Below are 25386 nucleotides of genomic sequence, written 5' to 3'. Positions count from 1 at the left end.
ATGAGGTGGCAATTTCAAAAAACTTTATTATGCCTACAGTACACAATTATTCTAAGACATTTCCATGAGACTTAAGTCACTTTAGATTCGTTCGTTTTGTCTACTTCTTTCTCCACGGGGGTTCCTTCATAAATAGCTTGCCTTCGTATCAATTCCTGCATTTGGAGCATCTGGAATTTCGTCTGGGAATACTTGTAACGGCACTGGATCCAGTATATTAAAGTGACGCCAGAAAAACTATAAACTGCGAAATTGCATGCTGCCAGGGGGCGACTTTTGAACATAAAGTGGGCCAAACCAAGCCCCAATCCTCCGTAAATTCCGTACAGTATGCTGTTGCGAAAACAGGGAATTTTTGAGACATCTCGACCAAACAGGATGAGGCTCTAAAAAAAAAGTGGTAAAGATAAAAAATTTCAATTTGAATTTCGCGCGTAATTTGACAAATTTGACACTGACAGTTCGTTCATTTCGGTTTTTTATTTGACAGGCCATAAGCAAGAAGGGGTGAATTACGTACCTTATCGACAGGTTCAGGGTCATTTTCGCCCTTATTTTCTTCAGCCATTTTGGGTTTCCTGGAATAACAGAGCAATTATCAATCACGTTAAGTTTGGCGTTTTTAGGTTAAGGTCCGTGGGCAAAGTATTAGAAAGTGTCAAAAGAGGGCGCCACGGCGTGTCTTTCAAAAAATTAAAGAATTCAAGTGCAACGTTTTGCTGTAGGCTAAATACCTGAAATTTGGAGTAAGTATCGATTGAGGTGTTCACATTTGTAATTATTCAAGTCTGGATCGAGTAATTTTGATTTTTTAGAAATTTGAGTACAGTTTCCTGTAATTTTGGTAGCGCCACTCTTTGGCGAGTAGCCGCGTTTTCATCACGTGACGACACGTGAATCCAATACTGGTGCAGTTGCTGATCTTGGTCGGACTGTGGAAGACGTGTTGTGAAAGATGTCTTATCAGGGTACTATATCGCAGAAACAGGCCGCCAAGGAGCATGTTTTGGCTGTCTCCCGGGATTTCGTGTCTCAACCTCGCCTGAGTGAGTATTTTCCTCTTGTAATTTCGTCGAAAATCGGCGAAAATTGGGTGGAGTAATGGACGACACACACAGGTCATATGACCGAAATCTCTCCGAATCTTCCACTTTTTGGACCATAAACCCAATTAAAACAAACAATCAAGCTCTAAATTTAACTCGGCGCGGCGAGATTTACGCCTCATTTCGAGGAATTTGGAGAGAAATCAGCTGTTTGTGTTGTCATGTGACTACATCTCATGACAGCCACTCCTAAGTGCCCAGACTTTACTTGACTTTATTCTAGCTTACAAAACTGTGACTGGTGTGAACGGACCTTTGGTCATTTTGGACGATGTTAAATTCCCTAAATTCAACGAAATCGTCGAACTCAAACTGTTCGATGGGAGCGTACGATCGGGGCAAGTTTTGGAAGTCAGCGGCTCCAAAGCCGTGGTCCAGGTATTCGAAGGGACGTCGGGGATCGACGCCAAACACACCGTCTGTGAGTTCACCGGAGACATTTTGAGAACGCCTGTTTCTGAAGATATGTTGGGGCGAGTCTTCAACGGCTCAGGAAAGCCAATTGATAAAGGTAACTGTTGTTTGGTCAAACCGCACCACTAATAACCCCATTTAGGACCCCCAATTCTCGCTGAAGACTTCTTGGACATCCAAGGTCAGCCCATCAATCCCTGGTCTCGTATTTACCCAGAAGAAATGATTCAGACTGGTATCTCCGCCATCGACGTAATGAACTCCATCGCTCGAGGACAGAAAATCCCCATTTTCTCCGCCGCTGGTCTACCCCACAACGAAATCGCCGCGCAGATTTGTAGACAAGCTGGTCTTGTGAAATTACCTGGAAAGTCCGTCATTGACGATCACGAGGATAACTTCGCCATCGTCTTCGCGGCTATGGGTGTGAACATGGAGACTGCTCGGTTCTTCAAGCAAGATTTCGAAGAGAACGGTTCTATGGAGAACGTGTGTCTTTTCTTGAATTTGGCCAATGACCCCACTATTGAGAGAATCATCACTCCACGTCTCGCTCTTACCGCTGCCGAGTTCATGGCCTACCAATGCGAGAAGCACGTCTTGGTCATCTTGACTGACATGTCTTCGTACGCCGAGGCTCTGCGTGAGGTAAAAACGACGCCCTCTTGAGACTCCAATAGGAATCCAATACCCAGTTTTGACGGTTTGTTCTGTTTAGGTCTCCGCCGCCCGTGAAGAAGTGCCCGGTCGTCGTGGTTTCCCCGGTTACATGTACACCGATTTGGCCACCATTTACGAGCGAGCCGGTCGTGTGGAAGGCCGCAACGGTTCCATCACTCAAATCCCAATCCTCACTATGCCCAACGACGATATCACCCATCCTATTCCCGATTTGACCGGTTACATTACCGAAGGACAGATCTACGTCGACCGTCAACTCCACAACCGACAGATCTACCCACCAATCAACGTGTTGCCTTCACTGTCACGTCTGATGAAGTCCGCCATTGGCGAAGGAATGACCAGAAAAGACCACTCCGATGTTTCCAACCAACTGGTAAGTTTGATTGCATTTCGAACGTTGGCGCTGATTGGTTTGTTTAGTACGCTTGCTACGCTATCGGTAAAGACGTCCAAGCCATGAAGGCTGTCGTGGGTGAAGAGGCTCTGACTCCTGACGATCTCTTGTACTTGGAGTTCTTGTCGAAATTCGAAAAGAACTTCATCACGCAAGGAAGTTACGAAAATCGTAGTGTCTTTGAGTCGTTGGATGTCGGTTGGCAGTTACTCCGTATCTTCCCGAAGGAGATGTTGAAACGTATTCCTGCAGCCACTTTGGCCGAATTTTACCCCAGGGACTCACGTCATTAGTTTTTTTGTTTAGGTTTGTTTTAAAAGTCCACTTATTTTTAGCCATATTGAGCCAATTATGGTGCAATTTTGTAAATACCAAACGTATATATGTATATCGTACTTCATTCTTTCTTCATTTGTATATTGTAAATTGAAAATACTACTTCGTTTTACTTGAGTTCACTTTTTAACAGTAGAAAACAAGACAATATGTACAATATCACGATAGGCATCGATATTATTAGCACAATTTTCATTTAAGAATTCAAAGTGGAAGTGTGACATTCCATTACCTTATAATTCTTGTTATTAAATGTTGTATAAAGCAATACACCAGCTTTCAGTATTTTTAGTTGTACATTGCGTGGTGAATGGAAATTGCTATGTAGCAGGCAACAACTCTTTTTTTTTGGTGTTATTCTGTAAGTCAACAACCTGTATCTTTAGATTAGTGTAAAAATTGTGAATAAATGTATGTTACAAGTTAGATTCTGGCTTCAGATTGTTTTATTATAGAATGAAGTTCTGTTTTATGTGAAATCTTGTTGAATAAATGCCGTACAAAAAACAAAATCTTATTTAAAAAACCCAGTAGTTCAAATGTATCGCAAAAAACGCACTTTAGATAACCCAAACAAATATTGTACTTCCACGAGAAGAAACCGCAAACACAATTTTATCTTCAATTCTTTTTTTTTTCATCCTAAAAATGAGAAGTGAGAGGTGGAGTGTTCGAAACAGTAGTTCCACTGCGTGGCGGGGTGGTAGTCCCATTGTCCCATGCCATTAGTTTAAATTAATTTTTGTGTTGGTGTAAATATTTTGACTTTTTTAACAGCAGAACCGCAGTATAAATCGAAATTCTGTGGCAGCATAACACTAAATAAGTGGTGAGTCGAATTTCTGTTTGCTTTCCCCGAAAAATCCAGCGCGTCATAACATAACCTCAAACCAATTTTTGTTCTTCTGGCGCAACATTTCAAGGTGACGTTAGCAGAGCCGCGTCATCAATATCATTGTTTTTGGGCTTTTTTCCGTCACTGTGCGTCAGAAGAAAATGTAATTTTTATATAATACCGTTAAGGTCGTTTCATACGCCACGCCGCAAAATGGCCGCTCAATGCAATCGGTAATCACCATAATCAGCAACCCCATTGGCTAATTAGACGTTAAGCCCCCTTCACACCCCGTCGCGCTACTAAAAAGTGTCGTCAGGCAGATTAACACCTCAATATTTTCTTTTGTGGGCCGAACCCGCATGAGCTATTGTTCCGAAATTGAGTCTTAATTGAAATTGAGTTCAATTTAGAGCCCATTATCTGCGGCGTGTAATCTCCTCGATGACCGACCTTGTTTTGTAATTACGCGTTCTCACTCTGCTGTATTTCTTCTTGTGGATCACGCCACTAAAATGACACGCAGTTGGGGGGACAGGGCCGTAGTGGGAATTATGAATGGCGACAGGGGCGGAATGATCTCGCAATTGCCTCAGGAAAGTTGGGTTTAAATTCTTACTTCTTTACTTACTGGGCAAAACTGAGCAGTTCAAGGTATTGATTGGTCAAATTCCCCATAAAATTACAAACTACATAAGCTCAGAATATCTGATTAATTATTAATTGCTCTGTTCAGCTGGGAAGCTCAGAACATGGGGCCAAAAATTAGTGCCCAAGGTGAACCGGATTTGCCGTGATGAAAAATTAAGAATTCCGTGCTGTAATTTCCGCGTGGAATGTCCTGTGCACACAGGCAATTTATCTTATGAAAATTTCCATGGCAGATTTGTGAGGGGCCTATCGGTGGAGCGGCCGGCCCTGCGCTGCAATCGCTGGCCCATTCCAACGGGTCCAACGGTGCCGTTACGTCTCTGTGTGAAATTAATGAGAGTCGGTCCCCCCATTCATTCGAGTGAGAGGCGACTACCGGTAGAAGAAAATAGAAATTCATTGCAACAATCGACAGTGGAGCAAGCAGTACGTTTTCGGGGTGGCTAGTAAGAGTAAGAGTTCTTTACCCCGAAGTAGAAGGATGGATTACAAATAAATTGTGTTAAGTAAATTTACTTAAGTCACTTGGTGTGCGTGCTTAGATTGGAAATTAAGTGTCGTCGGACGTGGCTCGATGTGAATTTTTTAAACAATGGAGACGATATTGGAGTTTGTGATTTTGATGGGGTTCATGTATTGGGCCTTTCCGAGTTTCTTTTCGGAGGGTTTGTCCAGGTACGTAATGAAATATTTGTGAAAGTACGCAGATTTTTTATTGGTCATCATAACAACAGTTAAGAATTTTTAGTCCGTTCACCTCTTTATACAGTTTCGCAATTTTTTTTGCTTCGCACCAGGAAAATAACAAACCTACTAGATAGTAGATAACACCAATAACTTATCTAAGAAGGAATGATTTTTCGTGACTTTGGTCGAAAGTTCATCTTTTGTTCACTTGTTTATATTTCGCAATCAACCTATTTACAAGCTATTATCACGAAATTCACCCTCTCTGGCGAAACCTGACTGCTATCTTTAGCACTGGCAAAATAAATTTACTTAAATCATAAATTTAAAAAAAAACATCACGTGAGATTAACCCACCACAAAATATAGCCCTTACCAACTTCGTCACATATTTGTTGATAAATAATGGTGAATCATCTATTTATAGCCGTTATCAATACATTTCGATGCGAAAAACGTTCCTCGATTTTTGGTTCAATGATTTTCGCGAAGGCCGAACCAACGCAACGGTTCATCCAAAAGTCGATCGATATTTATTTATAATCAAGTTGGTTAGTGGGATTACTGTCACTTCCCACAGCCACCTCTGATCAAGTTGTATTTTTCATTTCGAAGGACAATGATTTCAACGGTCGTTTTTCTCTCGTAGGGTGACTGTGCCTGAACGCTCTCGGTGATTGATCGAGGTTTAGGAACAGTTACCCCACTTTTCATGAGGAAGAATGAAAGCTGTTCGGATCATCGTAAACTGTTGAAAGTATCCGAGGCGCCGCTGTTCAACCGAATTAAAATGTCGATCGCACGCCCTTTTGAGGTCAAGGTCACCTGTTGATAATACGATTTGTGTAATTCTGGCATGAGCTAATGAAAAATTTACTTGGCTGTGGTAACAACATGGCGGAGGAAACAAAAGAATTTAAATATGCAGGGGTTGTGGTGAAACGTTCGCAACTTGAGTAACTTTTGTTGTTGGTAAAAACGTGCGTTTTTTTAACAGTGAAGAGCTGATTTATTTTTAGTTTTATTACATAGAATAAGAAGCTAATCAAACGACAATTGTGGACATTGATAAAAAGCATTTGGCTAATGTATAGTTATTAGAGAACAATGCACCATTAGAGGAAAAAAGTTAATTCAATAATTATGATATTGTGTAGGCAGAAGTGTAAAATTTTTTGCGGAGGATAAAACATGAAACTATTAAATGAAGACCTTGAAACATGTCTTTGAATCAAAGAAAATTTTTTATTCGGGTGCTAAGAGTCATATAAAAGTATTTTTTTCCAACTATTGTTCTTTTCAAACACCATATAAGTCAATCAGTTATTATTGCCTCAGTTGGCTTTGAAATCTCACGTCATTTCTTTGATCGGAGAAACGGTCTTTAGCCAACTGAGATTTTTATGAGCGCACTATATCTAATATTTTCGAAGAGTGTAGTAGTCCAAGGGGTTAATACTTCTCATAAATGGCCTACACTTGACTTCCCCTGATTTCCTTATGATTTCGTCCAACTTTCCCTAATTTTCTTCTTATTTGGTCAAACTTCCCCTGAATTCAATGTGATTTCGTCCAACCTCTACTTATTTCCTTGTAATTTCGTCTAAATTCCCCTGATTTCCTTGTGTTTTCGTTCAAATTCCCCTTGTTTCCTTGTGTTTTCGTCCAAATTCCCCTTATTTCCTTGTGTTTTCGTCCAAATTCCCCTTACTTCCTTGTGACTTCGTCCAAATTCCACTCATTTCCTTGTGATTTGGTAAAACTTCCCCTTATATGTTTGTGATTTCGTAAAACTTTCCCTGATTTTCTTGTGATTTTCTATTGATTTCCCCTAATTTCTTAAGACTGATACACTGATTTTCCAGAGTGTACTGTCAGAAACTCAATACATTGTGTCAAAAGTGGCAGCAACAATGAAATACTTTAAAGGGTGCTTTACATTTTTTGACAATCAAATGGTTTTGGCCGTACCTGTATGACCAAAACGGTGTTCCTGAAGCAAGTTTTTGACTCTCGCGTTCGATATTAAATATACACGGTGGAGCAATTTGTAATCTCTCAAATACCAAAAGTCTCAGATTACCGCAAGCACGCTTTGTTTGCAACTGGAATGATGCACGTAGTATCATGAAACATAACATGCAACGACGCTCAAGAATTTATCGAATGGTTTTAAAACAACGAAATTTGACATTAAAGTCCACGTAGTAGATAACGCTGTTATCATGGTAATAATAGTACTTTAAAAATCCAGAGTCTGATAAGCACGAAGGTTGGATCAAACTTCCTTACTTGGAAAATTTCGGTGAAAACGAAGAAAAGCGTCTCAGTTTGACCTATTCACTTTCAGACACATCGTCGTCGCATGATTTACATATCGACCAATGGTGGCTGTTCTTTGCTGAGTAATTGATCACCTTTTCGAGACCTGATACTGTTCACATGATTGTTGACCCTTAACCCCAGTTTTTTCCGTACTTATATTAGGGTCATTGTTTTGGTAGGTACTTTGGGGTAGGCTATGGCAACAACAAATGAATCAGATATGTCCAAGTCTACTGTACTTTGATTACTTTGATTATAAAAATATGAAGATACAATCAACACGTCTTTTGACGATGGACAAAGTTGGTTCAAATCGTCAGTATCTTCAGTGAGCGCACACAAACTCGACGTGCAAAATGGTTATCCAGCTCGTGTTGAATTTAGTAACTTATTTAAACCTTTTTATGGTTTTCTGGGTTGCCGTCAAGAAAATGGATCTTTTTAGTGTTTTCTACGGTTCTTTCCAACTCACAGTCGTGTTGTTTTTCGTCTATTTGATTCTATTTATAAAATGGTAATTTCGAAATTCGCAGTGAGCTCTAATTTTTTTTTTCTTCAAGGGTCAACAAAATGGTGGACGTCCTGACCAATCGCATATTTGACAGTTTTAGCCGTTTTTCACCAAAAGAAAATCGCCAAACCGAGTCCCTCGCGACAATTTCCCAATTGAAGAGGTTCTCAAAAGAACAACAGTTTCGAAAAAGGAATTCTTTTAAGGACGAACTTAAGGTAAGTGCATGTCTACTATCAAGTACATCTATTTCAAGCAAGTATGAGCTTCTTCAACAACTTATCAAGATAACATTTTATACTTCGATCTTTGATCTGACTTTATAAAAATATGATTAAACTTCGGGTCAAGTGAACATTTCATGCTATAATCAGGAAAAAATCAATTGTTTTAATTATATTATACAGAGTGAAAGTAATTGGGTTCTGTGTGGCGTAACACTGATATAAATTCCAGTGGCGATTTTCACGCGTCACGCCACTGGGGTACGGGAAATCATGAATTTATTCAAAGGATGATGAAACGATGTTACGCCACTGGAGGAAAACTGCGTATTTTTCGTTATCTGCAACATTAGTCACGTGTGAGAATAAAATGGCTCATTACTCACTCATTTGAGGCTGATAAAGTACCTTGTAACCCCTGCTACGCCACTGACTACAAAAAAAAAATAAAAAACGTGGCGTTTCTAATTTTGCGCGAAAAAGAGAGTTAATTAATCGGCGTTTAATTGGTTGTTACGCCACTGGCAAAACTGTAGACAAAATGTTTCCCGCAACAAAAACTCAGTGGCGTAGAAAATGGTCACGTGGGTTTTGACACTTATAGATAAATATGTAAATTAGATAATGGTGCTTTTTTGGCTACACTTCTATGAATAATAAACCATACGTTTTTATTTACATGAAAATTATTTGCCATAAAATGTAAATTTTTGCTATCTGATGTAAACAGGGGTTTCATTTTATTTCTTTGCTTAAAAATGGTACTTTCAGGTCTTACATTAAATTGATAAGTCAAATTTATTCTTTCGTAGAGCATTTATGTAGAAATTAAAAACGAACATTGACCAAAACGTGACATTAAATATAAAATGGCACATGCTAAATTATTAATGAGCCTGAAATTCTATTTTTTGGTAGCAGACTAATAAATATGGAAATTTTGACTTCAATTGTTAGTTAAATTGTCTGGAATTTCTTCATGGGTTTTTGTCCGACTGTCACAAGACGCTTAACATTTTTCGCGTGTTTCATTATTCTTTAATAACAATGACAAAATTGTTGCTTTAATTGATCGTTCAACGATTCTAATATATGTAGAATAGTTAAAATATTCCAAGCAACGACGGTTCTGGGAAATTCTAAAAAAATCAACGCCTCCTATTTTTAATTAAATTTACACATTCGAGTAGTTACCAGGGAAATTTTTTTGACTGCGATGGTCCGAAACTTCAATTTTTTATCTTCCCCCGTGTTGTTAAAGAACAATTATATGACTCATTTTTATTTGTCTAATGAGTTTTATTACATAATTTCTTGTATAATATACTCATTATACAACGCACTTTGGTGACATTAGACTTGTAAAAAAAAATTTAGTGTATCTGTCTAACCTGTCAAGTCGTAAGTTTTTTTTTATAGACGACCATAATGTTGTTAAGGGAAGATGTCTATTACTTTGTTATATCCTTGTTGTGTAACGAAAAAAAGCGTTATGTAATGTACTCATTATACGACTCATTTTGGTGACGAAAAAATGTAATGCACCTCTTAAAGTTTAGCATTACATAACAAGTGCGGAAAGTGCCAAGAAAGACACTTTCCGACGAATTATGTACACTAATTTTCTACGCCCTCATCCAAAACAAACGATGATTCATATCTTCACTTTCGTAAATCGACGTACGAAAACATCAACTTTCTGGGCCATTTAACTGTGGAAAATGTCACTTTTTATATGGGGTCGTAGAAAAAACAATTCTCGCTCGCTTATAATGCAGCATTAATCGTACTTATGACATAAATAACTAAACATTATCTGCACCACAAAAATATCGATCAGTGGTAATATACGTTTCCCACCAAAACCGACTTTCTCTTCTTAATTTCCTGACAGATTTTTTGCCTGTTACTAATGTTTATATTCGAAATGTGTGTGAAACGGTGTCGTTTCGTCAGATTCAGGACAATTAAAATTTCCACTGTACATCCTGTTTTTATCTGTAATTATCGTTTTTTTTAACAAATTCTCGTTGTTGCAGGACCGCGAGAGCCAGCTCTTCGACATCAAAGAACACGCAGCAGAAGTCGAGATACCACCAAGCAGACCTTTAATGGGCCTCAGTTGCAATTACTGCACCAGCGTTAGTCGAGTATGTTTTTCTTTGAATTTTTATCGTTGTCGATTATACCTCTGGTGAAATTCACTCTCGAAATGCCGCGATTTATTTTTAGTTTTAAGTGTGGCAATAGGAATGGTGTGGCGTGGTTTCGACGCTCGGGTAATAATAATAATGTTACATAACGTTAATTGACGGGAATTGACATGTGGGTGAGGTAGAGCCGCCACTGAGTCTCAACATCGTCTCGTTCATTTCAGGAGTCTATGGTCAACAAAACCACCGAGAAGTTTGCTCTAAATAACATCCTCGATCACACTCCGTCCTTGCAGAACAATGGATTCCTTCAACGCACATTCTCGCATCTCAACCAAGTCTACCAACTCAAGAAGTTCAGTTATCCGCAAGTGGCGGATATCGTTTTGAAAGACGACCGCTTGAAACGAGCCATTGAGAAGACGGCGCTCCAGCAGTTTCAGGATTCCGACAATAGCGACGATAAGTTCTACCAAGAACTGTTGAAGAACAACCAAAAGCGAGCCCGGAAGCTCCTCTACGGAATGAGATCAACTCTTTCCGACTTTCTGCTCAGATTCACTTCTTGGGTTCTCTACAAACTGTTGCCATGTTTCCTCAGTTGCGTTGTTGCTCATCCCGGACAGATACGGATGTTGAAAGACGCGGGAAAAACGAGTCTTCCGTTGATCTTCCTGCCGCTGCATCGCTCCCACTTGGACTACATCCTCATTTCTTTCATTCTGTTGAATAACAACGTACGCTCGCCGCTGGTGGCCGCAGGGGACAACCTCAGGATCCCGTTCTTTGGGTGAGCACCAACATTTTATTAACGCCATCTTCAACCTTCTTTTAGTTCCTTGTTGCGCGGTTTGGGCGCCTTCTTCATAAAGCGCCGGATCGATCCAATTATGGGTCGCAAGGACCACCTGTACAAGGCCGTCTTGCACACGTACATGAATGAATGTCTGCGTGCCGGTCATAACATGGAGTTCTTCTTGGAAGGTGGTCGAACAAGAACCGGTAAACCTTGCATGCCCAAATATGGAATTTTAAGTGTGATCGTGGAAGCGTTCATGGATGGTACCATCGAGGATGCTCTTCTGGTACCGGTCAGTGTCAACTACGAGAAGTTGGTCGATGGGAACTTCGTGAGGGAGCAGTTGGGCCAACCCAAAGAAATGGAGACGTTCGGAGCGGCCATAAAAGGAATCTGGCACGTTCTCAACAGTGACTATGGGATGATGAGGATCGATTTCAATCAACCCTTCTCACTAAGGGTACGTTTACGTTAGTTTTCACTCCGTTGTTACAATCTGTTGGTAGGAGTTGGTGAAGACGTTCAACACTTCCAAAGTCCCGGCGAATGGAATCAAGAAGTTGAAGAGCAATCCGTCCACGACGAGTTTATATGGGACTGATGTAGTTTCAGACGAGCACAAAACTTTGGTGGAGAGTATATCCAAACACATTATCTATGGTGAGTTGTGTATACTATTTTATCCACGACTATGATGTCTGTTTTTAGATTGTGCGAAATCGACTTCGGTCATGTCCACAAATGCACTCGCTTTTCTCCTTCTTACGAAATTCCGAGAGGGCGCCACAGTCGAACAACTAGTCACCGAGTTAGAGAGCCTCCGCAACGAACTAACTCACACTCGCAAAGATCTGGGATTCACCGGTGATGCAATCGATGTGATAAACTACAGTTTAGAGTTACTAGGGCCAGGTCTTGTCCGTAAAGAGAAAGTCAATGGTCAAGACATAATTAGACCCATCGCCATCTTACCGAACGTCATCGAGCTCTGTTACTACAGCAACACTTTGGTTACTCATTTCGCTCTTGAGTCAATCGTAGCAATAGCTTTAGGCATCGTCGCTAAGAACTCTTCAGTTCTCCATTCGGAGCTCATCGAGACGACTTTGGAGTTGTGTAGTATCTTCCAATATGAATTCATCGTGTGTAAACCGTGCCAGAACTTGGAGCACGAAGTCATCGGCTGTATTGATGACCTCAATGTGCGACACCACGTCTTCGTCGAAGAGAAAGAGGATCTGAGAGTGGCGAGAAGTAGGCAGCTCGCGAAAGAGTTTGAAGACGAGGACTTGGATGAGGCGGAAACCGAGAAACCGTACATTTTAAGTAGTGACCCGAAAGCCATCGAACGATTGAAGTTTTTAAAGGCGATCGTCATGCCTCTGGTGGAGGCTTACGCAGTCACCGCTTTCGCCTTGGACAAACTAGTCGGACGTTCGCTTCTCGAAAACGAACTGATTAGTGACGTTCTGAGCGAAATCAAATTGCAGCTGACGCAAGGAAGTGTGCTTTATGGTAGGTTTTGTATTTGCTTTTCCAACGTAACGCGAATTTTACAGATGAGAGCGTTTCCGTCGACTCGGTCAAGAACGCGCTGAAATTGTTCCAGAAGTGGGATGTCCTTGAGTGCCATACTGAAAAGAAATTAAGACTTTACTATCTGAAAGACAACCAAGACAATACGGAATCTGTCAAATCTCTATATCAAAGGGTCAACAAATATAGACAATCTCCTAATTAGTAGTTACACCAAAGGTTTTGTTATTTATTGTAATAAAGTTTAATTTTTGTATTATAGACAATACCCTCATGCGATTTTTTGTATGGGAATTGATTTTCCGTTTTTACGTGTTTATGAGATTTAGACGCATCATCTGAACTGTGATAAACTAGTTTCAATAAATTTTTATCACAAAATGGCTTTCATTACGTCTGCGGGAGTTGGACTCGCGGCAGTGGCGTGGACTTTAAAATTAGATTCTTCGATGGCGAGTTGGGTAACGGGGCCTATCGCTATAATCTGGAATAAAAAAGCCATCAGCACCTGGAGAATGTCGGAAAACGAAATACCTTACTCGCCCCCAGGTCAACTTTCCGTAAATGATCCACGCTAGTGTGAAAACCTGACGGACTAAAAAACACCACGTATTCGGGGGCACACGTAAATCCTTCCGTGCAGTCCTCCAATTCAGCCTCAATTTCAGGATTAGCGAGAGTGTCATAAACCAGAACTTCCTCTAATGTTAAGTTTTCTTTTCCTAACTCCAATTTAAGAGTGTCCGTTTTCAAGTTACCATGAGGAAACAAGAGAGGTTTATCAATCTGTGATTTACCTACAAATAACAGTCGTACCAACCCTCGGAAACAAACAACTCACTTTGAAGAATCATAAGTGACAAGTTCTTGGCATTACCACTCTCCTTGCCTCTGCATTCGATACCAAGTTGAGCTTTACCCTCTTCAAACGTCTTTTCTCCGACAGTGAAGTTCCACTTGTACCCCCATAATTCAGAAAGGCGCTCTTTTTCAAGAGCTTGATTAACAGCACTCACGCAACGAGGGCTAGATAGGATAATTCCGCTGTAATCGTGGGGGCTCAGCAGTTTCTCTCGCAAGACAGCAATGTTTTTGAACTGGAATGTCAAAGTTTTTGCGATCCTAACCTCAAAATTGTTGGCTTCGAGAACGTCTCTGTACTTGTCGCTGGAGTCGTTGGATTTTTCAGATTTAAGCAACAAAACGGTGCTTTTTCTGAACGACATAACCGAAAGAGTATCTAATTAGCAGTGAAGAGAAAATTTTGTTTTTTTGAGGTTATCCAATTTCCACTAGACTTGTGATTTGTTAGGTTTAAAAGAAGTTATGCAACCAACAATACAAGCATTGCAAAGGTGAGTTGCATATAATGTGAGTTTTTTATTTAAATTTGTTAAAATAATAATCGTGTGATGGCATTAAATTTCTGTTCTAAGCAGGCCATGTATGTTTAACGTATGTCGGATTCTTACTCAAAAGCTGTCAAATCTCTCAAGAATTGTCAAAGTTGCTGCGATGGTATTAGTTACGACATGAAATTTTCTCTCTACGAATGTAAATGAAATCACGTGATATTTTAAGACCAATTTACAATAAATAACTAAATAAAAATGACGATTGTTGCCGACAAAATTTTTTGGACATCAAATTTCTGTCAATTTTAAAAAGTCAATGTAGTTCAAGGTTTATTGTCATATAATATAATTTTTTTATGACTTTTGAATCTAAGAATGACAATACAGTTACTATGCCTGTATTAGTAGAAATAAGACATTCGTATTCCAACAAGTGGAAATATGACTGTTACGTGACTCATTGGAGGACCGTGGCGATAATAAATTTGGCAAAATTGATTTTTCACGTGAGATACAAACAAATTTTGTTAAAATTGAGGCAAAACGGTTGTTATGGCTAAAGTATTGTGTGTAACTCGTGTATAATGCCCACATTTATTAAGCCCACATCACCGAATATAAAGATGGCTCGCTGCGCTCGCTTCGTCCCGTTGTCCATAAAGTTAGTCTTGGCCCAGAGCCCCCCGATCGCGTCCGATATTATCATAAACCCATTTTTCAAGCGGGACATTTCGAGTAATTTGTTTCTGGGTGCGTAATGGAGCGTTTAATGAGGAGCTCGCCGCCGCCGGTGGCCAAGAGACCGGCAAATTGAATCGCTCCAGCTTAGACACAGCTTCATATCCGAAACAACTTCTTCGTTCCTCCGAAGACGAAGAGTCCGAATTTCGCGGCACATTTCCGAAAACGTTGTTTATTTTTCCGCTTGTTCATCTTTTTTATGTGTGTTGGATCGTAAATCGGGGCCCGTCTTAGGTATCGTTTAAGGAAGCAGTGCGCTAAGGGCCGTAAGGTGTCGTTAAGGCAAGGCCACTCGGTAACGTTTATCTGTTAAATGACCCAAAACAAGTAACAAAGTGGTCCTGTTCCTGTAGCACCAGCGCGGCACCGGAGAGGCCGTTTTCATGCTCTTTGCACTCGCCCTTTTTTTATCGGGAAACAATCCAACCGGAAAATGAACACTCCTGTGGTGACAAAAGAACATTCCATCATTTCCGGAGAAATGGCCGCCATTAGAAATGCATAAACGGGGATTCCGGAGGCGTATTTTACACAGAGGACGTTTTTAGGGTTATTGGCGGAAATGATGCGGAAAATTTGCGCCAATCAGTTGCGACATGACGGCCGCTTTCGGGAGATTCTAATCGGAAACGCTCCACTAACCAGGCGGGCCAACAAAAATTCGAAAACTCTCAAAGACACTGGAATTAGAAAAACGAACAAAAAGAAATTTCCTATATTCATTACGAAGCGGCATTTATACGATTGATATCTTTCTCGCGTCGACCATTTATTGCATCTCAAGTAAGAATAAGCCCTAATGGAATTTTTATCTGTATTGAAATGAAAGAAGTAAGAAGCGCTCATGCAAAGAAGTTTTCCGCCAGATAAAAAGCCGTTAAATTTGCCGGTATTCATTCCCTTTGGCTGCGTATTATTGGCAGTGTTTTAAATTTGAACCTAATCCAACTTAAAATGCCATTTCATAGATCCGACTCCATCCGCTGCTGTAAGTGCTACACTCGCCGGATTTTACGTAAAAGAATTTTAAATTCTTAAGTAGCGCCGTCTGTCTCACTCCGCCACTTTCTCCACCGTCATCCAGTCGTCTCTGTTTGAAAAACAGCAGATTTTTTAATTCCCACAGTCTTCCACCAGCTACATATATATTTTCTTTCCCTTTACTCCGTCACGTGACGGCTTCCTACCAATCGGAATTTCATATCGGTTGATTTCTACAGATAGTTGGGTACAGTAAATGTCCATTATGATTAATTTTTACGAGTTTCCCGAGATAAAAAAAGTATAATACAGTTTTAAAAAGTGTTAAGGACATGGAAAAATAAAAGGGCGCCAGAGGGGATCCGATAATAAGCTTTTAAAAAAGTTGGAGAGCGTCCTGATAGTGTTTTGTTGATCCCCTGGGCGCCTCGACGGGCGGAAACGGAAGTGGAGCATGTCCGTTCTTCTCGATCCGATTAGTGAGTTAATTAAGTGCTTTTACCTAATTGAGACGCCGATTTATTAATTACCTATTATAATTATGCAGTCTTAGCGAGTTGCAAGAGTCCGAAAAAACGTGTTTTGTCTACTCTAAACTTTTATTACTTTTTTCTCCAAACGTCACAAAAAGTCACTATTTTTTGGTCGTATTTAGACAGTAAAGAAGGCAATTTTGTTGACATGGAAACACTTTTTCTGCCTAGACATACTTTGTATTACTTTTATGACGGTTACTATTTGGGACTTACATTTTGAAACTCTTTGAAACCAAGATTTTTCACAGTAAATGTCATCAACGACAACTACATGCATAGCCATCCATGTTTATAGTTCCATTTGCGTTTGGAGAAAAAGTAGTATTTGTTATTTGGCCGAAAAGTGCATTTGCCACGCTACGCTACTGCAATTTGATTGCTCGACAAAAAGTACCACTTTTCTGCCGTACAACAAAATCTACTATTATTCGATTTTGTCATGTAGTTGTAAAAAGTCCACATTTTATTGTGTTTTTATTGGGTTTATGTGTGCGTAAACCGATGCAGCCCGTATTTTAATAATAATAATACGCCGACAATGGCGCCATGAATTAATCATGCAGTTTTTTAAACAATGATTTCCAGTCTATTGTTGATTTTTTCTCATGCGGTAAACGCCGAGTTTGAGCCTCGGGTATGAAAAATGAAAAACCAGCTCGCACCAATTTGAAATAATCTATAAAGAATTTGACGTCGACCCCATGATCAATCATCCAGGGCAGTGGTCGCCGAACAAACCCACCTTAATTAGCTAATTTCAATTTCAAATGAAGTAAAAATCGAAAGCCGGAACGATAATTTGAAAATAATGACTTTATTATCGGTGTAGAGCGACGCTTAGCGATGTTTATCTCACGACGGCCACACCAGCAGGCTGTGCATACAAAGTCGGAGAACAAAAAATCCCCAACTGAATTTATTACCGCAACACTTGTCGTTGTTTCGATTAATATATCGGCGATTTTTGCGGCCGCCATCTGTCGGGGGTGAACTGCTGCAAGAGATAAAAGTTTGACACGTTTGGGTCTGGACCAATGATGGAATATAAACAGCGCTAATGTCTTGGAGGGCCCACCCTCTTTGATATCGTTGCGAACCAGGCGAACATGCTTCTAAACAAAACATGCACCCGCGAAACGGAGATTTTCTTTCACCAGCGGTCGGCTGACGAGACGATGATAAATTGCCATTCTATTGCGGCCTGGGGGTGGGAGCCCCACAAAGGGGCCACACGCTGTTTTGTTAGGATGACGCATTAGGAAGATCGCCCGGCGCATCCACCATTTCCGAATTAGACGCTAATTAAGTCCGCCGCCGTCCATCTTCGCGTCAATACCGCCGCATGGAATATAATAAAGCCGAAGAGAGCCGTCGCGGCGGCGAATGAATTCGCGTCGTGAGTGTCGCTTAGCAACCGGTAGGCGGCGGTGCACAACAAAACAAAACATCGTTCGTTGGGGCTGCGGTGGAGACACCTACCTCTGTTCGGGCGCTACGCTAATTATGACGGTAATTAGGATAAGCTTGCTACGGTTAGTTAGTTCGGCGATCATAGCGTACCGCCATTGTGATGCCGCTCGGGCCGTAATTAGTCCAAGTTATGGCCCGTTTATATTGTCGTCAAGATCATAATTGCAAACTTTATCAGACGCGGCGGTTTAACCTCAAACGAACACGAACTGGGCCAATTAACGGATTTTTCAAAGGAGGACGATAGGTGGCGCCAGGGTTTACGACTCGCGCACGTGCATCGACTCGTCGCGATTTTTGCGCGATATTTGCTCGAGGAGCTCACGGCGGCAATAAATAATAGCTAAAGCAATTAGTTAAATATTAGTCTGCATTACAGCACAGCGGTCGTAATTAAGCGTTGAATAAATGATAAAAGGCAGGAATTGCATCGCTACAAGGCACACGCGAAGAAGTATTTTCGTTGCGGCGGCGCAATTTGTGTTCATTTCGGGCGAAGACGCGGCGATATTTCGTCTCAATAAATAATTGACGTTTTCGTCCTCTCAGGATTTTAATTGAACTATAAGTTAAGCGGGCGGGGCGGCGTGAAATAAACAGCACAATAGTATAGTAATAGGCAAAGTTGGCCACAATTAGTTAATCTAGTGGGGCGGTTTGGAGCGCCGCCCCCGCCTTAACATATTGCCGCCGGAACATTTTAATTAAGGTGATTAGGTACCGTTCTCAGACTTGTGTACACAAATAAATTAACTTTAAAACTGAATTAATTGCTTCTTGCGTTTAGGACGAAGCGCTGAATTAACGTGCCTTGTTGAGAATTGAACTTGTTGAAATTTCTCATTATGTCTCTTTGTTCACTTAACCAGAATGAATTACGGTGTGTTTACATTACAAGAGCGAGCTTTTCAAACTCTAAATAACTTTATTGAAGACTCTTAAAAGGGTTCGTTCTGGCGGCGCATCCACCATTTTCGAAATTCCATTGTTGGCCTATTGATTCGCTTTTAAAAGAATGTTCCGTTTTGACTCGGTGCAAAAATAGATATCGAAAGTATCGGGGGCGGCGATCCCCGCCCCCGCTCCTTCCCTGCGTTTTCGTTCTCTGCAACACCGTCAGTTTACCTTCGGAGTCCATTTCAATTCCACTTAATTTTGTGAGCGGAGTTGGGTAAATATTTGCGCTGGTTTGTACAGTGATGGGGCTCCTCAGTGGAACCCTCAGCTCGCTTACAGAAATTCTCTGTTTAGTGTGCCTGCAATCTGTTCTTCCTGCGGTTAGCCCACACTACGCTCTAACTTGACTGCTGCGGTTCAGCCAACGTCTCTCTCTTTGACTTTTTGTTTTAATTAGGGCGGTTTTTTAGCCTCGTTTTGCGGTCGACGGCGGCCGCTGCAATTTTTCACCGAGCTGATTCGGCGAAAAAACATTTTCTAAACGGGCGATGGAAATTTTAATTTCCATCTCCCCTGGTTAATGATAAGGGGCAGACAATCGACAATCGCTCGTAATGACGTAATTTGACGATATGTGAACAGCTGTTAGACAAATGACGGTAGAGCCAACAAGCCGCCGGGATTTCAGGGCGAGTTCCCGAGGGAAGGAAGACCAACAGGACTTGCGTACGTACGTGCAACAGGGAATTAAATATATCGTCGGTAACGATTTGGGTTTAATTGAAATGAGTTATGGGGGCCCACGGGATGGATTAGAAAAATCGGACAGTTTGACACTGGACTTGAATCTAAGATCAAATTTAACCATTTAACTGGCTTATGGAGGCAACAATTCTAAACTAAAAATTTTTTAATTAAAAAATAATCGAGTTAAGACAAAAAATGGTAACCAATCCCGAAGCTGAACAGAATTTGAAAATCGGTAACTATGGACGCAAACTATCATTCATTGGTCAGATGAACATTAGTTCATTAGTTCAATTAGGATTAGTTGTTAATTTTTTATCCTGTCTCGAATACTATTAAATTTAATCAATTTTTGTTTTGAAATTTACCATCTGTATTACTGTCGGCACCCTCCCTTGCTCTATGGGGCATGAGTTCTGGGACAGCCTGTATATACGTTTTGACATTTTTCTCATAAACGACAACAGATGAGAATTTGAAATTTTGGGAACAGAAATAAGCAAATAAGACAAATCGAATAAGAATATTCACATGTTCCTGACACTTCCGGTTATGCCGGAAGTAGTATTCAACTTGGTTATTTAAAATAGAACACCCCATATATTATTGCATTTTCAGATTTTACATCCAAATTTAGGGTGACTTTATGTATAAATTAAATTGAATGATTTCAGAGATATCTTGATTTTTGTAAAAAAAACTGCACAACAGAAGTGAAATTTTCTTTCCGAGATAAGATAAGATAATCTATTTCAAAATCGCCACGTTAATTGGAAAATAAGTACAATGAAATTTTGCATTAACTTTATGTATAGGACCACCTATTTCTTACTAAAAGTACGAAAAAAAGAAGAGTTTTTACTCTATTGTTTCTACTATTTTTTTAAGCATGCTTTGGAATAGTGACAATTTTTTTTTTTTTAAATCAAAATATTTCAGGAATGGTACAATTTCGGAATAGCACTGAATATACAGGGTGATTTTTTTAAAACGGCAGGCTTTGTAGAATATTTATTTATGAACCGATTTTAAAAATTTAAAAAACAAATTAAATGGTTTTTAATTTACTATAAACTGATGATTTTAAAATTTTTCTAAATGTCTTAGTATCTTTTGGGCGATACTCAACTTTCTTATTTTACATTGGAATCCATTTTTTTTTTCATAATTTGAAAGATATTAATTTTCTTGATTCAGAAATGTGTAATATGTTCTACTTTTATCAAAAATATTTTTAATTTTTCTGAATCAAGAAAATTAATATCTTCTAAATTATGAAAAAAAAATTTGTTTTTAAAATCTTTGAAATCGGTTTATAAATAAAAATTCTACAACGCCTGCCGTTTTTAAAAAATCACTTTGTAGAAAGTGATCTTCAATTTGCCTATAGAATCCAAAATGCAATAAAATATAGGTGTTCTATTTGAAATAAGCAAGTTGATTGCACGTAAATGTGAATCCATTTGTTCGATTCGTCTTATCCGCTTACTTTTGTCCCCAAAATTTCAAATTCTAATCATTTGAATTTTCTGAGAAAATGATAAAACGTACATAACGTTTACAACAGTTAAAGGGTCAAGTCGAGGGTGTGCCCCTCCTGAAGATTGCACAAGAGTCATAAATGCGATTTTAATACGTGGCGTTACTATGCACATGTTGCAACACCAAGCCATCATATCATTTGGGCCATAAATTGCGAGTTAAATGATCTCGAAATATATTTATGGCCATTGTTTTGCTTGAATTTAAATTACCTTATTAATACGAGATGTTATCATTTTATGGATGGCTTTTCGCGATTATGCATAGATAAAATCGCCAAAGTGAAAAAGCGCGAATTTCCATGAAATTAAAAAAAAAAAATCCTCTGCTTGTCTTGAAATCCCCAAAACTGGGGTGAATATCAACTCCTGGTAATTCCCTTCTCGATTCGTCAATAATTAATTTGTATTGTGATTGTTGTGAGATATTCCTCGCTCCGGGTTTCCGGGGGCCAAGTGACAAATGCCTGGCGTTCCAGTGGGTGGCGGGTGGGGTTCCCGGAGCGAGAAAGAGAAAGATAGAGACAACGAGAGCTCGATTGCCACGCGACCCGTGTAACAGAGCGTAACTAAACTAAATTGAGATCGTATTAGAGCCGGAGAGGTCTTATTGCGCATATAATAGACGCTGTTTGTGCAGTTTAACCACTTCCCGAAGAGAGGCGTTCGAATTAGCATTTTAGGCGTTCAATTCCGGATTTCTCCAATTCTGTTTGTGTTCGACTCGACGCACGGAATGAGGATTCTGATTTTCTGCTCCTTATTTGTATAGGGGGCTGCCAGCGGAGAAGATGCAGCATGCGAGGAGTGCACTCGGACTAATTGATGTCTTCTTCGGCTCTGGAATTATTTCAGGCCGATGAAAGCTTAGTTTGTCTTCCTTCGTCACACACGTGCAGAGCATCTAAAACGCGTTAGTTCCACGCATCTTCAGACCTCACAACGTCAAAAATACACCACATCGCGACACTCAATTGTTTAAACAATGGGAGGTTTGTGGATCGTCATATGTTTGGCTTTAGTTCCGCTAGAGAGTGCGGCTTCAAAGAGCGTCGCTACGCTCCCAACCGAACACATAATCTTTCTGAAATAACCCTAATGAATAGGTGCTTTATTTAAATGTTTCCTGTCCTGAAAATAACATATTTCAGGAGTTAATTAGTGCCCGCTTGTGTCTTTGATGGTGTCAAGATTGTTTCGTTATTGTTATTGGGCGTTTAATAATGGCGCGTCGCTTGACGGGATTTCCCCCGCAAAAAGGGGGCCGATGTTTATTCATTTATTGCACACGTTAATTAATGCGATTTGATTAAAATCGATTTCGGGGTGGGAAATGCCGGTTTAATTAGCATTTTTGATAACGTTGCTAACTCTTTTCGGATTGAGGAGGAAATAAAAATGTCTTCGCTCCAGAGCATGAAAATATAAATATGTCAGCTGAGAAAACAAGCGTCCCCATGCAAAACTAATTATAATTCTGGCTGTTTTTAAGTTTGAACAAACTGTGTGTGTCTCTCTGCGAGTGTTAAAATTTTATTCCGACGCGAAATAAGAAAAGTTTTATATGACTGTTCCAGCACTTCATTATTCCTTTATTCTTTTAATAAGGGCAGGCGGGATTTTTATTATTGTTTGACTTGAACCTCGTCGGCGTCGTGAAATGAAGCGAAGACACGCGAAAAAGTGTTCAAAGACACGTCTTTTTCCACATGATTACATCGTCGAATAATGCAGCGCTCTCTATTAGCGTAAAAAGATCCGTTTGAAATTGAAAAAGCCGTTGAATAATAGAAAAACTCAAAACCAAAACCAACATTAGTTAAATCTACCCGCCAGCATTTTTAAAAAGCACAATCAACGCCATAAATAAAAAACAAACTGTTGGTTGCCCCTTTTACGGTACACAAACAAAAAAATCCAAACTATGCAAACACGCCCGCCAACATAATAAAGAAAATGTTTGCACAAGTCGTATTAAAAATGTATTAATCCATTTTTGGTTAGCTGCAAACATGTGCGTGTGCGGGGGTAATTATTTTGCCATTTCCACCCCAATCAATCTCTATCATTCCCTGATCAACATCGCCCGAGCTACAATTCCCCACGGATACTGTGTTTAACAAAAGAACCAGCCTCGTTACGATCTTTATTAATTTAACTCGGATTTCATTGATGTGTTAACACGGTTAGAGGGGAAAAAAACATAACCAAGAAGATTGGTCCGTTGAGCCGGATACCCCCCAAAACTTAAAAACTTCAAGGTTAGGACGACAGAACAAACTCCCGGACAATAGTTGTTCCCTGAACCGCTCCAAACTGTCGCATGATTTCACCATGGTTACCGGAACAATGGTGTTTATTTGTCCTGCGAGACCGCTAACAACGTGGCGGAGAGGCCGATAAGGAAGAGATGATATTGTACGGAATAACATAGCGACTGGTCCTCCTCTCGCCGCCCTCGACCCGATTAGCTTTTGTTTAAGGCTTTTGTTTCGCTTTTTTATTCGGTCGCCGACGCTATTTAGTCCACGATCGTCTTTTTCATTGTTGACGTTATTGCTTCCATTCGACTCACGCCGGATTTGTAAACGACGAAATTGATTCGGTCGAATTTCCATCATATGCACTACAATTTCTTCTCTTTTACAATGTTGTCAAGTGGCTAGAAATCCAGAAAATAAAAGGAAGTTGCTACGGTCATTTTGTCCAAGTGCCCATGCAAGGAAATTAAGTGCTTTCGGATCTTCTTAATTAGTTGTCTTGAGTGCTGCAACGAAACTGTGATTAAACTTGTAAACAATCATCTGAAATGACGTCATTAGGGTCATATCTGCACTATATACCCTCCTTTAATTCTCCGTTGTTTTATCAACGCCATCGCTGTATTATCAGGTTCTTTTTGCATGCGCCTAACTGTTTAACGTCGGTGCTAGGAAACAACGACGCATTTAAGGAAAAACTTGATAAAAAAGACGCAAGGGATGGATCTGGGGGGTCTTTAGCAACCGTCTTCCTCGTCATTACCCCGTCCTCGTCCCACTCGAAGCACCATATCGATCAGACGCAGAGTTTATCCTAATAGGATTTCCTAGTAGTTGATTACCATTTCAATAGAGGGATTTGTCATTTTCAATTAAAGTTGAGTCCTGCATCTCACAGTTAGTCCTGCGAACGGAGCTTTTAGCGACTCTGCCAAAGGTCCTGCTCTCATCCCGAGACGCCAAATCGCCGCTTAATTCATTCCAAAGCAAAGTGTTTCCCAACGTGTTTTTTCTAGTCCAGTTTCAGGTGCAACGTCAGAGCAATTGGTTCCATTCAAATCAATTACCCCATGCAATTAATCCTGCATTAGACACGGTCGATCTTGCAGTTGCACACGTAAGCGCTAACCCACTGGTCAAACAGGTGTTCGCCCCTCGCTAATTCGTCCTCATTATCTCTAAATTATAGCATATCATGCTGCTACCATCCGAGCTTGACTTCATTAACTTGATTTGTGTCAACGCGGATATTTTTCCGCAGTCTCCCATTTCCATCTGAAGTTCGAAAGTGTTTGGGAAAGTATTTATCGGAAAAGGATGTGCGAATCAGACTGTGGCCTGTGGAGATTTGAAGTGAATGGCTGCAAATCCTAAGGGCGAGGATCACGTCCCACCGAGGATCAGCATACAGAGCGAGCGAGCACACATATACAGACACATTCTCTAACTGCAGTGCCCCAGGAGTTGTGACCGCAAGCTGAGTGAATGCCGTAAGAGGCTATGCCACCGTCACCGCATTCTGATTCACGCTCTCAGACCCATTAAACATTCACACTGCAGGCAAGGATTGCTTACGCCGCCCCCGACCTTCTTTACCGGAAGGGGCGAAATTAATTGGAGGCAGGCATTTTTTTACTCTTAACAAGAAAATTATTCGCTTTCACGCAGACCTCTCTAGCAACTGACGCAGCGTTTGTACTTAGAGCACCAAATTATTACTCTCAATCAGTCAAATTTCTACGCAATCGTTTTGTCTCGCCCTGTATATTATACCACCTTGTTTCAAAGCCGCCAATTCATTGCCTTCTCTACTACAAACAAAACAATCAGAGATAAACGGCAACAAACGAGCCTCGTAAGTCGCAAAAAAACTGTTATTGCGCAACATCTAATTTTTTCTATTCTACTTAAAAATAGGTCACTGACCCTAAAATTCCCGTGTTGTTGTTGTTTCCAAACGGATTTCATCCTAAAATCGTCCTCTTCTTGCAATAACGAGTCAAAAATCACCGCTGCAGTTTAAAAATTGTCTCATAACCTAATATTAAACGAGCTGCAAGGAAAAGTTGTACAAGATGATAAAAAGTTTGAATATAATCACCTAAAACAATTGTAGCTTAAAGACTTGCACAAAAACTCACAAAAAACTCACTTTTTTACAGGTAAAAAAAACGTAGGAACTTTGGTTATGTAGCACCACCA

The 25386-nt window shown here is 40.2% G+C and overlaps 4 protein-coding genes across 10 annotated transcripts; 2 read left to right on the top strand and 2 right to left on the bottom strand.

The window, feature by feature from the left end:
* Positions 1-9: 9 nt before the first annotated feature.
* l(3)87Df (cytochrome c oxidase assembly factor COX20 lethal (3) 87Df) lies at positions 10-25386 on the bottom strand. 2 transcript variants are annotated; one of them, XM_088046497.1, is made up of 4 exons: positions 25286-25386; positions 25111-25237; positions 521-578; positions 10-386 (listed from the first exon to the last, which is right to left on the bottom strand). In XM_088046497.1, exons 3-4 carry the CDS (start codon positions 566-568, stop codon positions 72-74), a joined length of 363 nt encoding a protein of 120 aa, XP_087902623.1. In that variant the 5' UTR covers positions 569-578; positions 25111-25237; positions 25286-25386; the 3' UTR covers positions 10-71. The 2 variants fall into 2 exon arrangements, with proteins under 2 accessions (XP_087902623.1, XP_087902624.1); XM_088046498.1 differs by lacking the exons at positions 25111-25237; positions 25286-25386 and adding an exon at positions 735-753.
* Positions 861-3360, top strand: Vha55 (V-type proton ATPase subunit Vha55). Its single transcript, XM_088046496.1, has 5 exons — positions 861-1046; positions 1330-1617; positions 1663-2168; positions 2239-2577; positions 2625-3360. The coding sequence occupies exons 1-5, from the start codon at positions 956-958 to the stop codon at positions 2889-2891; spliced, it is 1491 nt and encodes a 496-aa protein (XP_087902622.1). The 5' UTR covers positions 861-955; the 3' UTR covers positions 2892-3360.
* Positions 3622-12929, top strand: mino (glycerol-3-phosphate acyltransferase mino). 4 transcript variants are annotated; one of them, XM_088044903.1, is made up of 8 exons: positions 3622-3763; positions 7993-8161; positions 10207-10317; positions 10545-11110; positions 11156-11579; positions 11626-11779; positions 11828-12634; positions 12679-12929. In XM_088044903.1, the coding sequence occupies exons 2-8, from the start codon at positions 8003-8005 to the stop codon at positions 12858-12860; spliced, it is 2403 nt and encodes an 800-aa protein (XP_087901029.1). In that variant the 5' UTR covers positions 3622-3763; positions 7993-8002; the 3' UTR covers positions 12861-12929. The 4 variants fall into 4 exon arrangements, with proteins under 4 accessions (XP_087901029.1, XP_087901028.1, XP_087901027.1 ...); XM_088044902.1 differs by lacking the exon at positions 3622-3763 and adding an exon at positions 4697-5095; XM_088044901.1 differs by lacking the exon at positions 3622-3763 and adding an exon at positions 7674-7946.
* LOC148169209 (uroporphyrinogen-III synthase-like) lies at positions 12876-13979 on the bottom strand. 3 transcript variants are annotated; one of them, XM_088044906.1, is made up of 3 exons: positions 13497-13979; positions 13190-13452; positions 12876-13139 (listed from the first exon to the last, which is right to left on the bottom strand). In XM_088044906.1, exons 1-3 carry the CDS (start codon positions 13879-13881, stop codon positions 13029-13031), a joined length of 759 nt encoding a protein of 252 aa, XP_087901032.1. In that variant the 5' UTR covers positions 13882-13979; the 3' UTR covers positions 12876-13028. The 3 variants fall into 3 exon arrangements, with proteins under 3 accessions (XP_087901032.1, XP_087901034.1, XP_087901033.1); XM_088044908.1 differs by having other exon boundaries at positions 13195-13452; XM_088044907.1 differs by having other exon boundaries at positions 13533-13979.

Source organism: Gnatocerus cornutus, chromosome 9 (assembly GCF_029298725.1).
Source record: "Gnatocerus cornutus isolate USDA-ARS CGAHR chromosome 9, icGnaCorn1.1, whole genome shotgun sequence".
In the NCBI taxonomy this organism is placed as follows: Eukaryota; Metazoa; Arthropoda; class Insecta; order Coleoptera; family Tenebrionidae; genus Gnatocerus; species Gnatocerus cornutus.
Note: the sequence above shows the minus strand (reverse complement) of the source record. Positions and strands in the feature narration are given on the sequence as shown.

Bases quoted from the DNA above. Each gene is read 5' to 3' on its own strand.
- Vha55 (XM_088046496.1), top strand. From the start codon at position 956: ATGTCTTATCAGGGTACTATATCGCAGAAACAGGCCGCCAAGGAGCAT. The intron at 1,618-1,662 runs GTAACTGTTGTT...AACCCCATTTAG, and splicing joins AGGAAAGCCAATTGATAAAG to GACCCCCAATTCTCGCTGAA. The intron at 2,578-2,624 runs GTAAGTTTGATT...TGGTTTGTTTAG, and splicing joins CCGATGTTTCCAACCAACTG to TACGCTTGCTACGCTATCGG.
- mino (XM_088044901.1), top strand. From the start codon at position 7,789: ATGGTTATCCAGCTCGTGTTGAATTTAGTAACTTATTTAAACCTTTTT. The intron at 10,318-10,544 runs GTATGTTTTTCT...CGTTCATTTCAG, and splicing joins ACTGCACCAGCGTTAGTCGA to GAGTCTATGGTCAACAAAAC. The intron at 11,111-11,155 runs GTGAGCACCAAC...ACCTTCTTTTAG, and splicing joins CTCAGGATCCCGTTCTTTGG to TTCCTTGTTGCGCGGTTTGG.
- LOC148169209 (XM_088044906.1), bottom strand. From the start codon at position 13,881: ATGTCGTTCAGAAAAAGCACCGTTTTGTTGCTTAAATCTGAAAAATCC. The intron at 13,453-13,496 runs GTGAGTTGTTTG...TGTTATTTGTAG, and splicing joins GTCACTTATGATTCTTCAAA to GTAAATCACAGATTGATAAA. The intron at 13,140-13,189 runs GTATTTCGTTTT...TTTTTATTCCAG, and splicing joins TTGACCTGGGGGCGAGTAAG to ATTATAGCGATAGGCCCCGT.